Source organism: Mobula hypostoma, chromosome 19 (assembly GCF_963921235.1).
Source record: "Mobula hypostoma chromosome 19, sMobHyp1.1, whole genome shotgun sequence".
Taxonomy (NCBI): Eukaryota; Metazoa; Chordata; class Chondrichthyes; order Myliobatiformes; family Myliobatidae; genus Mobula; species Mobula hypostoma.
In genome coordinates, this window is record NC_086115.1 from 57,454,252 (window position 1) to 57,467,603 (window position 13,352).

General features: G+C 39.9%; 1 protein-coding gene across 27 annotated transcripts in view; it reads left to right on the top strand.

Moving 5' to 3' along the window:
- tcf7l2 (transcription factor 7 like 2) overlaps positions 1 to 2,029 on the top strand; it is a 192,187-nt gene extending 190,158 nt beyond the window's left edge. For 7 of the 27 annotated variants that reach the window (XM_063071946.1, XM_063071948.1, XM_063071951.1 and 4 more), the window contains one exon: positions 7 to 2,029. In XM_063071946.1, coding sequence (XP_062928016.1) covers positions 7 to 449 — 443 coding nt within the window. In that variant the 3' untranslated portion in view covers positions 450 to 2,029. The remainder of the gene's footprint in view (positions 1 to 6) is intronic. The other 20 variants (XM_063071949.1, XM_063071954.1, XM_063071950.1 and 17 more) reach the window with 8 other exon arrangements.
- The last annotated feature ends 11,323 nt before the right edge of the window (positions 2,030 to 13,352 follow it).

The window sequence follows — 13,352 nt, forward strand, 5'->3', positions numbered from 1 at the left end:
TTACAGATAAATCTTTCCCTGTTTCTAGGAGAAAAAAAAAGTGCATTCGCTACATACAAGGTGAAGGCAGCTGTGCCAGCCCACCCTCTTCAGATGGAAGCCTATTAGACTCTGCTCCCCCTTCCCCTTCCCCTTCCACCGCAGACTCTGACCCACAGACTGAACAAATGCAACCTCTTTCACTTACAATGAAACCTGACCCTTTCACCCACCTCTCCTCGCCATCTTCCTCTGCCTTGTCGACAAACCCGGCGCTCAAGTCCAGCACCGTCTCAGCTGTTAGTTGCCAGAATGGGGCATTAGAGCACCGAAACCTGCACCAGTCCACGACCTCGTCTTCATCGCAGACTCGACCTTCGACTTCATCCATGTCACTTGTCCATTCCCACGGTGCTTTGCAAGAGACACAGTCCCAGCCACTTTCACTTGTAACCAAGTCTTTAGAATAGCTTTTTAGCATAGTTGCTGGTGTTCTTTTTATTTCATTCGTGCCATATGGCTACACGTTAGTAGATGTTATGGAGTGCATTGGTCAATATTTGACCCATTGTTATTTCAAGGTCCTCTTTGAATATGTAGGATAAGCCTTGAGAGATCCTGCCAACCTCTTGTCAACCATTGCAAAACCTTGTAGTGTTCATCACTGTCATATGGTTCTTACTGGGTGGAATCTTCACGAGTAAGAGACTGCTACCAGATTCAAAGAAGCCCCTTGTGGGAAGGAGTTGGCTACGCTGTAATATTTGTATTAAATAAGAGCTTGCGAACCAATCATTTACTTCCATTTTATCTCTAAGGGCACAGTGAATGCAGTGCCACCTGTTAATTGTGTGGAACAACTTTTGTGATGTTACGTGTTATTGTTTAAATGTACAGAAATAATGGGGAAAACTGTGTTAATATGCATTGTTCCATGGCGTTGTTTTTTGGGTGGGTGGGGGGGGGGAAACGTGCGAGAAGAAAAAAATACAACGCTATAGGACCAGTAGTATTTATTGCTTTAGAAATGCTTGTTGTATCATGTACGTTGTCTCTTTTAAATATTTTTCATTTCTTCAAACAATGTATAAAGTTTTTTTTTTGCTTAGTGTAAGCATCTTATATATGAAAAGATTCATTTGTTACCAAGGATTTAACATTTTTTTCCTCTGTTGTGATACATGACTGTCACCAAATGAATAATGTAGTGGCGTTGTAAAGAAAAATACAAAAGTGCACAAAATTGTTGAGAAAAAAGCCATTGTACAAAAGAAAACTTGAAGGCAATTGGGGGAGGGGGGATTTTTTTTTGGGATACAAAAAAAAAGGACCTAATCACTCATATAGGGCCCCATACGGACAGTAGCCTTGAGCCTGGAATTGTTTCACCTATATCCTATGTATCTATTCTGTGCCAAACTTCTAAAGGTCGATACATCTTCCCTCCCCCATTTTTGCTGTATTTTTGGTCCTTTTTAGCTGTGAGGTAACATAGGTATGTATGTAGTTTTAATGTTGCTGACTAGTTTAAGCTATAACGCAATGTGTTTGGTAGCTATTGGCAAATCATCCAAAAAATCTTATAAAGCAAAGCATTAAAGGGTGCAAATTAATGAAACCCATGGGCCAAATTTTCTGTACGTTGGGGAAATTTACTCTGAACTGAAACTGCCACTTTTTATGTACACTACTATCAGTAGGTATTTAGTAAATTTTAAAATAGGCATGTTGATGTTGCAAAGGCTGTATACAACTGATGAAAAGGTTCATTCATTTGGTACCATTGTAGTAGAAATTAAACAGTTGTATAGCTGTCTTTTTTTCCATTTTACTAAGAAGCTGATGACCTTTTGTGAATACTCTCAATGTTTCCTAACAGCTGTGATGTTCCTGTTCTGTTTTTTGCTCCTTTTTATTTTCTTTCCATTTTTATTGTTCTGAAACCATTTTTTGTAACGAATCAATGTTCATGCTGTACAGTATCTGTAGCATGCAGTTCTGGATTAATAAAAGCAACTTAGTATGTGCAGAGAATTCTTGTGGTGTCAGTGTTCACTCCGTCAAAGCTACATGAAGAAACTGGATTACCAGCCTGTGGCCTGAATGGCACCAACGGGATGTTACGCAGCAAATTTAGCCGCCTCCAAGTTCAGATCTTTGACATGATGTACTCCAGCAAGGCCCATGGTTTGGTCTTGGTGTGGGGATATTGCTGTGAAATGGGTAACACCTCTCAGTCTATCTTTAGAGAGAGAGAGAGAGAGAGAGAGAGGGGGGGAGCCTGTGGCATGTCAAGCTATCAGATCAACAATAATTTCTGTCGACTGCAAATCATGGTCTCTCTTTGGGGGCTTTGCTGTTGCTTAGTGGGTTGTGGGTGCTGACGCTTTCTGCCGAAATAGGTGGGGGAAAGGGGAAAGGGGGGAGGTTGCTGCTTGGGAGGGGATGGGGTTTTTCTGTCGTTTGTTCTTCGGGGTTCTCTTCTGTTTCTCGTGGGTGTCTGCAAAGAGTAAGAATTTCAGGTTGTACGCTGTATACATTCTCTGATATTAAAATAGAACCATTTGAATGTAAAAGGAGGTGGCATCTTCAGATAGACATTAATCTGGAAATATTTGATTTGGAAGATGGCGAAGCCGGTAGTATTTATTATTTAAATTCTGAAACAGTGCACATTTTGGCATTTCTGTTTAGGCGTGGGTAAACGCTGAAATTCAGAGCTGTTGTCGGTGATGCTCTGCTCCCCAAGGGTACACTTTTCATGAAGCATTCAGTGCATCATCACTGATTTGATTGTGAGCTTCAACATTTATACACATGGTGCTGAAGTATTGCACTTTCTTGAATGAGCTGTAACAGCTTTTAATCAGGCATTGTTAATTATTGTTGAATTACCTGTCTGGCTCTGAAAAGCTGATTTCCTACAAGTGGAATCTACAATTATCTCAATCTCTTGTGTCTACAATTATCTTAGTCTAGTTATGCCAAAATTCCATCCCAATTTTCATCTGTACTTTACAAGTGCTTCAAATATTAGTTCAAAGTGAGAGTTTTTTTAAAATTCTGTTCTAAATTGCTCCAAAACTTGGTTGATAACATCACTGTTGCTGAACATTTAAAGATTCTGTTTTGCGCCTACTTTCTTTGTATCTGATTTTACCCTTTAGCTATTAAAGTCCTGAGTTTCCTCTGATTCTCAGAATTCACTGCTTTGAGACACTGTAAAAGATATGTTTAGTAGGCAGAAGAATGAGATTGTGAACGCACTCTCTGTGCTGGGTTCCCTGAAGATAATATTGTGTTAAAACACCTTTATTATGAATTTCAAAAATAAAGGTTTGGGATTTAATTAAGATGTTTACAATGAGAACATTTTCTCTGTGTTCACCAGATTCTGTTGCCCAGTTGTCTATATGCTGATCCTACTATTCTGCAAGTTAATTATAATAAATTATATTTCGTAATCAAATTACCTTCATTTTAAATGAAGGACTTAGCAGAATTATGGCAAACAATTTCAACCCTTTCTTACTGCAAGTTGTTCAGACTTGGATAGATAAATTACTGCATTTTCAAACTGGATTTGAATTTGCAGTTGGGTTTTGGCAGACGATAGGAGATGCCTGTTCTAATTGTGAAACCGTAACAGGCACTCAGCCCATGAGTACCACTCATGTTCCCCCCTCACCTCCCCCATTTATAGTTTTGTAGCCCCTTTCTGTTCCTCCTCACGTGCTTTGTACACTGTCTGCTGAAGCTGGAAATGAGATGGAAGAGCTTTCTGAAACAAAGGCAAAACGCTGGAAATTCTCAGTGGGTCGGACAGTATCTGCAGATCTACTGCCGGACCTCAGTCTTTCCAGCATTTCCTGCTTTTGTTTCAGATTCCCAGCATCTGTATTTCTTTGTCTTTAATAGAGTTGTCTGTGTCCTTCCCAGCCTGACACTTCATTCTTCTTTCCGACTGTTGCTATGTATTCAGCTGAAGTAATATTTTTCAGCATGTTCTAGACCAGGGGTTCCCAACTTGGGGGTCCACAGACACCTTGTTTAATGGTCTGGGTTCGTGGCATTAACAAGGTTGGGAGCCTCTGTTCTAGACCAGTTTGACTTAACTGTTTATGTATTATTAATTCCTTGCAGTTGCTGATCATTATATCTCACCTTCCTGCAGCATTCCTGCTTTGTTCTATACAACGTATGACATAATAGTGATGCTTTTGGTAATTCTAAATTTTCTATCATTTTTCCAGACAGGTTGATGAGTACGTTGCTCTCCAGATCTTCGTGTTTTGAAAATACCTCCTTTATATTTCTACTTTAGTAAATACCAACTTACCAAAAAAAACCTGCCTGATTGCATAATCAGTAAACTTGACAAGTAACTTCTTGTCAGCAGAGTCTCGTTGCCAGTTGAGAAAAAGATATGCTAAAACTTATGAATTTTTCCCACACTGAAATGTCACCTCAAAGATGTTTGATCAGATTTTTTTTTTACCAAACTTCCTTTAGTGACCTGACTGCATCAGTCTTCAGATTGCTTTTTGAAAATGAGTGTGTTCAGTGCATCACTAGGTGAGTGGGGACCCTCATCTCCGACTGAATGGAACACTGGCAGTTTCAAACTAAATATGATGGGTGGATTAATCTCATTGGATTCTGGGTTCCTTGCTGAAAATGATCGCTGAAAAGGGAGGGAGTGGGGGCGTAAATACATTTTAAATTGATGCCAACAAAAAAAAATACGTGGGAGTGTTACTTTCCAGGTTTTCACAAACCTGTCTTCAATTCGGAGAAAATTTGTTTGATTTATAACTTGTAGTTTTGTGGAAGTACTGAACCGTTCAGGAACAGCACTGGGTGCTGTTGAGATATTATAGCCTGTTTAAAGAGGAAAAAATACACCATCGCAGTGCACTGTTGTTCAACGGTGTATTTTATTTTATTGAGATAGAGCACAAAACAGGCCCTCCCAGACCTTCGAGCTGCACCCGCCCCCCCCCCACCTAGCAACCCTCTATTTATTGTCCCTAGTCACAGGACAATTTACAAGGACCAATTAACCTACCAACCAGTACGTCTTTGGACTGTGGGAGGAAACCAGAGCACCTGGAGGAAACCTACAGGGAGAACACACTAACTCCTTACAGGCAGAGGCAGGAATTGAACCCGGATCCCTGATACTATAACGCATTGTGGTAACCACTATGCTACTGTGATGATTGGAGATCTATTACTGAGAGCCTGTTACTCATTTTATTAATTTTTTTCAGAAGTTTCACTTTACATCATATTTCAAAATATATACACAATATTTCTCCCTCTTAACACAACTGCATTTTCTTCCACACTCCAGAAATGGGTTGATCATCACCAAAGTTTGCTTCTGTTTACAACATCACACATGATCTGATTTTAAAAGGCAACTTTGCATTCAGTCAGGAAGAGAGATTCTTCGTGCTCAGAGGTTAGAGAAATGGCTTCTATAAGAAAATAAACTTGAGTGGCTCTACTAATTGATAAGACGGTGGTCCTGGTACTTACTTCAATATTCTGTCTAATCCCACTTCATACGATGCATCTGTATAACCATTGAACAGGACAGACACAGGGACTAACAATGATCTTTGAAGAGCAAAGTACCAATGCCATTGCTGTAGATGCATGGGCCAAATCCTAAGTGTGGAGAAGGAAGGGTATCTGGGAAATATTGCTCAAGCATAGATCATAATTTTAGATAAGAGCTTTTTAATTTAAGAACACTCCAATTTGGATTGCGAATTACTTGCTGTCAGCTGTGCTGCGAGGAAATGCGAATTGCAACTTTGGTAATGTATTTGCACTCTTTGAAATTTGAATTCTTTTTCTTGCAAGGAACATCAGACTTTAGACAATTTTTTTCCAAGGTACAAACAGAACATGAATTATTCTGAGAAATTTCTTGTAAAATTCTGCTCTGTGTGCATTTTACAATCCAAGAGTTTGAGCATAATCCTAATTAAAGTTATTTTAAAAGCTTGCACCTTTTTAATTCACCACAGTAATTGAGAGTTTGCTGCATATTGAATGCCTCCTGGAAGAGAGCACTGAAAAACCAGTTAATGCTCAATTTATCAAGCATCATATTTGATTTAAAATTTGGTTCTTATTAAACTGTGAAATTCAAATATCAATCACAACATTATACTGCTGTTGCAATACATTTTCACCAAAATGTGCCAGGTGATTGTAATGCAAAATGGGACTTTGGCAGTACAAATTACCTTTAGAGAATACAGATGCAGCGGAGAATGTATATCCCCTTATTTAAGAAAGGGTGTGCTAACATTGGAGAGGGTTCAAAGGGGGTTCCTGAAAATGATTCCAGGATTGAAAGGCTTGTCATATGAGAAGCATATGATGGCTCTGGGCTTGTACTCACTGGAATTCAGAAGAATGAGGGGTGATCTCATTGGAACCTATTGACTTACTAACCGGAAGACCACAATCTGTGCGGATTGGTGGTAACATATCCTCCTCGCTGATGATCAACTTCACTTCAGGGGTGTGTGCTTAGCCCACTGCTCTACTCTCTATATACACATGACTGTGTGGCTAGGCATAGCTCAAATATCATCTATAAATTTGCTGATGATACAACCATTGTTGGTAGAATCTCAGGCAGTGATGAGAGGGCGTACAGGAGTGAGATATGCCAACTAGTGGAGTGGTGCCACAGCAACAACCTGGAACTCAACGTCAATAAGGTGAAAGAGCTGATTGTGGACTTCAGGAAGGGGAAAACGAAGGAACACATACCAATCCTCATAGAGGGATCAGAAGTGGAGAGAGTGAGCAGCTTCAAGTTCCTGGGTCTCTGAGGATCTAACCTGGTCCCAACATATTGATGTAATTATAAATAAGGCAAGGCAGTGGCTATACTTTATTAGGAGTTTGAAGAGATTTGGCATGTCAACAAGTACACTCAAAAACTTCTGTGGTTGTACTGTGGAGACCATTCTGACAGGCTACATCACTGGCTGGTATGGAAGGGCTATTGTACAGGATGGAAAGAAGCTGCAGAAGGTTGTAAATCTAGTCAGCTCCATCTTGGGTACTAGCTTACAAAGTATCCAGGACATCTTCAAGGAGCGGTGTCTCAGAACGGCAGCTTCCATTATTAAGGACCTCCAGCACCCAGGGCATGCCCTTTTCTCACTGTTACCATCAGGAAGGAGGTACAGAAGCCTGAAGGCACACACTCACTGATTCAGGAACAGCTTCTCCCCTCTGCCATCCGATTCCTAAATGGACATTGAATCTTTGGACACTACCTCACTTTTTTTTTTATACATAGTATTTCTGTTTTTGCATGTTTTTAAAAATCTATTCAATATAAATTTTTGATTTACTTTTTTTTTCCCCACTGGTTTATGTATTGCATTGAACTGCTGCTGCTAAGTAACAAATTTCACGTCACATGCCGGTGATAATAAACCTGATTCTGATTCTGAATGTTGAAAGCCCTGGATAGAGTGGATGTGGAGAGGATGTTTCCTATGGTGGGGGAGTCTGGGACCAGAGGACACAGTCTCAGAATAGAGCGGTGTCTTTTTAGAATGGAGATGAGGAATTTCTTTAGCCAGCGAGGGGTGAATCTATAGAATTTGTTGCCACAGGCAGCTGAGGAGGCCAAGTCTTCATGGATATTTAAGACAGAGGTTGATAGATTCTTGATTGGTCAGGCATGAAGGGAAATGGGGAGAAGGCAGGAGATTGGGGCAGAAAGGGAAATGGATCCACTGTGATGAAATGGTGGAGCAGGAATGGATGGGCCAAATAATCTAATTCTCCTCCCTTATCTTACAGTCTTATGGTCTTGTATTGAGTATTTATGAAACTGGCTAAGGACTCATTGGCCTGTTGGGGTTTGTGTGAGCTTGCAATCTTGGTTGTTGACATCTGTCAAATTTATGAGATTTGGTCACTATTGTGCACTACAGCTTATTACTTTCCAACTTTATAGATCTAATTAATGGAACTCCCTGATATGTTTGAGAGCATGCTCTTTAAATCACAGTTGCATGAATTAAAAGTTGTTTGCAGAACAAGTAGGATTTGCAAATTCTCAAAGTTATCTTAAGTTTTAAGTGCAGGCTATCAGGAGGAAGTTAATCCCCTCTCGCAGCTCAGTTGAGGATATAGTGGTGTGATTGTTGTGGCTTGTGAGGTGCCCTTAAGAAAGGAGAAACAAATCAATTAAAATTATTTACAAGCTGTTGAGTTTCTTTGGTTGGAAGGTCAATGGATCTGGTTAACTAGCACCTGGCTGGTTGATGAGTGCAATTTCCCATCTGGTTGACATCAATTGTAAATGAGTAAATGCAAAGTAGATGTAAATCCTTCCGCTGTTATTGCTGGCTTCAGACCGGCTGTTGCTCTGATCCCACCTCAGCTTGTTTTCATACACAGGTGAAAATCATTGGGATATCCATTTATTTCAATTACCTGCTTTAGGCAAACTTTTCTCTACAGTTAGTGATTTTTGTGTTGTTTTATTGTGCTCAGAATTATGGGGCTAGCACCAAAACCCCTCTTGAATATGTCAAAATATTGTATTTTTGACAGATCTGAGGGATTTCTTTCATTATGACAATGACTGCATTTCAGGTGTGGGTAACCGTGAACACTATCCATGTTAAATTATGAATATTCAAGCAAAAAACTTGTTTTATGTAATGCTTTCTCTGAAATATCTTGGTGCTTACATGGAACTGTCGTCACTGTTTATTAAGACTTAACAGATTGGAGCAGAATCAGGCCATTCAGCCCTTCGAATATTCTCCACCATTTAGTATTGGCTGATTCATTAACCCCCTCAGCCTCATTCTTCTGCCTTCTCCCCTTACACAAATGCAAGCCAATACAGTATATAGTAGGATTCACAAATAACAGGGAGCTGTATGACCTGGTAACATTTAAAATAATAGAGACTGGTCCCTGGTACAAGATGTACTTCTATAAAATAGTACTTTGGAACCTCTAATATTTACCATTGCTCAACTTTGAGTCAAGGAGATATTTCAGATTCCACATCCACTGTGCTACTAAAACCCCTCATTTCCAGCTCCATGAATTCACCAGTTGTGCCCTCACCTCAGCCCATCTATTGAAACCTGATACACCTAAACCATTGCTTCTTGGCTGGTTTCTCTACTTCTGTCATATGCAAATGTAAGGTCATTTTACAGTACTATGTAGGAAGCTAAAGCACATGTAAAAAAAAATTCTGTAAAGCTACTTCCCAAACTAATGAAAAGTTTCCAAATATCAAAAAAAGCTACAAAGAGCAAATAACAGTACACAAAAACTAAATCAAATCAATTTTTCATGTGATTACCATTTGTCTTTAAAACATCATCAATTCTCATGGAGTTTTATAAGAAAATTGGCTGGTAGGTTGCTCCAAGTATCTTGGAGAACTCGCTACAGTTCTTCCGCAGACTTCGGCTCTCTTGCTTCCTTCTGTCCCTCCAGGTAACCCCAGACATCCTCGATGATGTTGAGATCAGGGCTCTGGAGGCCATACCATCCGAAACTATATATATATAAAAAATCTAGGGTGCCCAACGCTTTTGCACAGTGCATTAAATCTCAATTAAAAGATTCCCAACAGATTCAAAGTTGTCCCCTAGTTAAGCAAGTTCTCAAATGTAAAGTTCTAACCTGTACTTTCAAAGGTCTCAATGGCCTTGCCCATCTTGTCATTTTTGTTAACTCCACAAGTCTATGAAATACCTCAATTTAGTGGTTCAATGGTTCAATTTAGTATCAGAGAATGTACAAAGTATACAACTTGAAATTCTTACTCTTCACAGACATCTATGAAAAACAGAAGAGAACTCCAAAGAATAACAGAAAAACTTAAGAACCCCAAAGCCCCCTCCGCTCACTCCCGTGCACAAGCAGCAACAAAGCATCAACTCTCCCCCTCCCCCCACTTGTATCAGGAAGCATTAATTTCCATCACCCACCAAGTAAGCAATAGCAAAGCCCCCAGTTATTCCCAATCTGGACTCCTGATTATTCCTGAATTAGCTGGTCAGGAGAGTATCAGAAAGGATGATGACTTTTATAAGTACATTGATATTTCAACTATTATCTCGATGTGTAATGTTCAACCACTACTTTGTATTGTAAAATAGCCAAAAATTGTCAAATTTGGAAAATGACCCATGCTGAGAACTAACTGGAAGCAGCAAACTTCACTCACATAGGACCTTTGCAATCAGATGGATCACAACTCTCTCATTCTGGTTGGATTGGAATCCAAGATTCAACCAATTACAGGCCCTGGACGAAGCATTAACAAGCAGCTGCTCTCTAATGCACAATAGTAAAGAATGATTTTGCTTCAGAACAGAACCATGGCTGCAATGCAAGTGCAGACCACATACAGTTTGATTGAAGTGTCATTCCATTTTATTTGGGAATCACATTTTGTTGTTTACTGTTCTTAATTTGCGTAGAACATAGAACAACACAACAGAGCACAGCACAGGAACAAGCCCTTCAGCCCATAACATTGTGCCGAACCAGCTAAAAAGTAAATCAAAAACACCGAAAAACTAATCCCTCCATATTCCTCACGTTCATGTGCCTTTCTAAATGTCTCTTAAAGGTCTCTAATGTTTTTGCCTCTACAACCATACCAGACATGCACCACTATCTGAGTAAAAAAACTTGCCCCTCACATCCCCTTTGAGCCTACCTGCTCTCACCTTCAGTGCGTGCCCTCTGGGATTAGGCATTTCTACCTTGTGGAGAAAGATACTCCCTGGTTACTCTATCTATACATCTCATAATCTATGCCCCTATCAAATCTTCCCTCAGGCTTTGCTGCTCCAAAGAAAACAACCTTATAAATATATAAATCCTACCAGTACCCAAATATATCCCTTATTCTCTGTGGTCAAGAGATTGATGAACTGGAAAGTTTTTGCCATATTGGTGTTCTACCCCGAATTAGGTGTTTTAGATGATGGGATCGTGTCTTATGCTTACACCTACAGAAAATTGAATAGAAACATTGTGTAAATGCATTCCACGTTTATTTTCTATCTCAAATTATGTACCTATACTGTAGATATAGTAATTTCAGATTGAGTTGTACTTGGATATTGAGTCACAGTAACAAGATGTTTAATTGACTATCCTGTTGTACATACTATTTATTCTAAGTTACTATAAATTGCACGTTCAGACGGAGACATAACGTAAAGATTTTTACTCCATGTATATGAAGGATGTAAGAAATAAATTCAATTTAATTTAATTCAATTAAAAAAAACACAACTAAATGAGTTTCAGGAACATCAGTGGCCAATGAGGTAAAAGAGAAATTCTTGCCTAAGCAACACACACAAAATGCTGGAGGAACTCAGCAGGTCAGGCAGCATTTATGGGAAAGAGTAAACAGTCGACCCTTCAAGTGAAGATCCTTCTTCGGGACAGAGAAGGAAGGAGGGAAGATGCCTAAATAAAAAGGTGAGGGGGAAGGGAAAGAGGCTCGCTGGAAGGTGAAGCCAGGTGGGTGGGAATGGTCAAGGGTTGGAAATGAAGGTATCTAATAGGAAAGCAGAGTGGACAATAGGAGAAAGGGAAGGAGGAGGGGACCTAGGGGGAAGTAATAGGCAGGTGAGAAAGTGACTTATAACCGGCATGTTTTTCCAAGTTAATATATTGTGGACGAACTAAATAATGTTATTTTCAGAACTGAGATATCCTTGGTACAAATTTAATTTATCACTCATTTGAAAATGTCAGATGGTATTTTGGAAATATCGGCTGCAGATTATAAGATCACGATCGCAAATATGGCTGCTACATCTCCAAAGGTTGTGCATGAGTTGGTGTGGAGTTTCCCTTCAGTTTTATGTTGACCTTACTCTAATCCCACTGCTCACCTCTGTGTAGTAAAACTGCAAAATATCCATCTGCAAACACAACGATAAAATATATTCTGATCCAGATAATTACCTAAAACAAGATTATTTTGCCTTTACCAAAAACACTTGGGAGGTTTGGTGTTGGAATACAGAATGTCGACTAATATTTAAAAACATTAAAGGCATCTTAGAGATAAAACTAATTTTCATGATGTCTGACTTACAGTAAACTCTTCAGTAGTTTTTCAAATAATTCAATGAAATTCTGGTGCACTTCTGTACAATTAGGGTAAAAGACCATAAGACATAGGAGCAGAATTAGGCCATTTAGTCCATCAAGTCTGTTCCACCAATCATGGCTGATCCTTTTAGCCCTTCCTCGGCCCCACTACGTGGCCTTCTCCCCGTAGCCTTTGATGCCGTGTCCAATCGAGAACTTACCAAGCTCTGCCTTAAATACACCCAATGACCTGGCCTCCACAGCTGCCTATGGTAATAAATTCCACAAATACACCACCCTCAGGCTAAAGAAATTTCTCCACCACTGTTTTAAATTAACTCCTCTCTATCCTGAGGCTGCACCCTCTTGTCCTGAACTCCCCCATCATGGGAGACATCTTTTCCACATCTACTCTGTTTAGGACTTCCGACATTTGAAAGGTTGCAATAAGATCACCGCTCGTCCTTCTAAATTCCAGTGGGTACAGACCCAGAGCCATGAAACATTCCTTGTATGATGACCCTTTCATTCCCAGAATCATCCTTGTGAACCTCCTCTGAACTCTCCCCAATGCCAGCACATCTTTTCTTAGATGAGGAGCCCAAATCCATTCACAATACTCAAGGTGAGGCCTCAGCAGTGCCTTATAAAGCCTCAGCAGCACATCCCTACTCTTGTATTCTAGACCTCTTGAAATGAATGCTAACATTGCATTTGCCTTCCTCACCACTGACTCTACCTGCAAGTTGACCTTCAGGGTGTTCTGCACAAGGACTCCCAAATCCATTTGCATCTCAGATTTTTAGATTTTCTCCCCATTTAGAAAATAGTCTGCACATTTATTTCTACTGCCAAAGTACATGACCATGCATTTTCCAACATTGTATTTCATTTGCCACTTTCTTGCCCATTCTCCTAATCTGTCTAAGTCCTTCTGCAGCCTACCTGTTCCCTCAACACTCCCTGCCACTTCACTAATATTCATATCATCTGCAACAAAGCCATCAATTCCATCTCTAAATCATTGATATATAGCATAAAAAGAAGTGGTCCCAATGCTGACTCCTGTGGAACACCACTAGTCACTGGCAGCCAACCAGAAAAGAATCCTTTTATTCCCACTCACTGCATCTACCTATGCCAGTAATTCTCCTATAATACCATGGGCTCATAACTTAGTAAGCAGCCTCATGTGTGGCAGCTTGTCAAAGGCCTCCTGAAAGTCC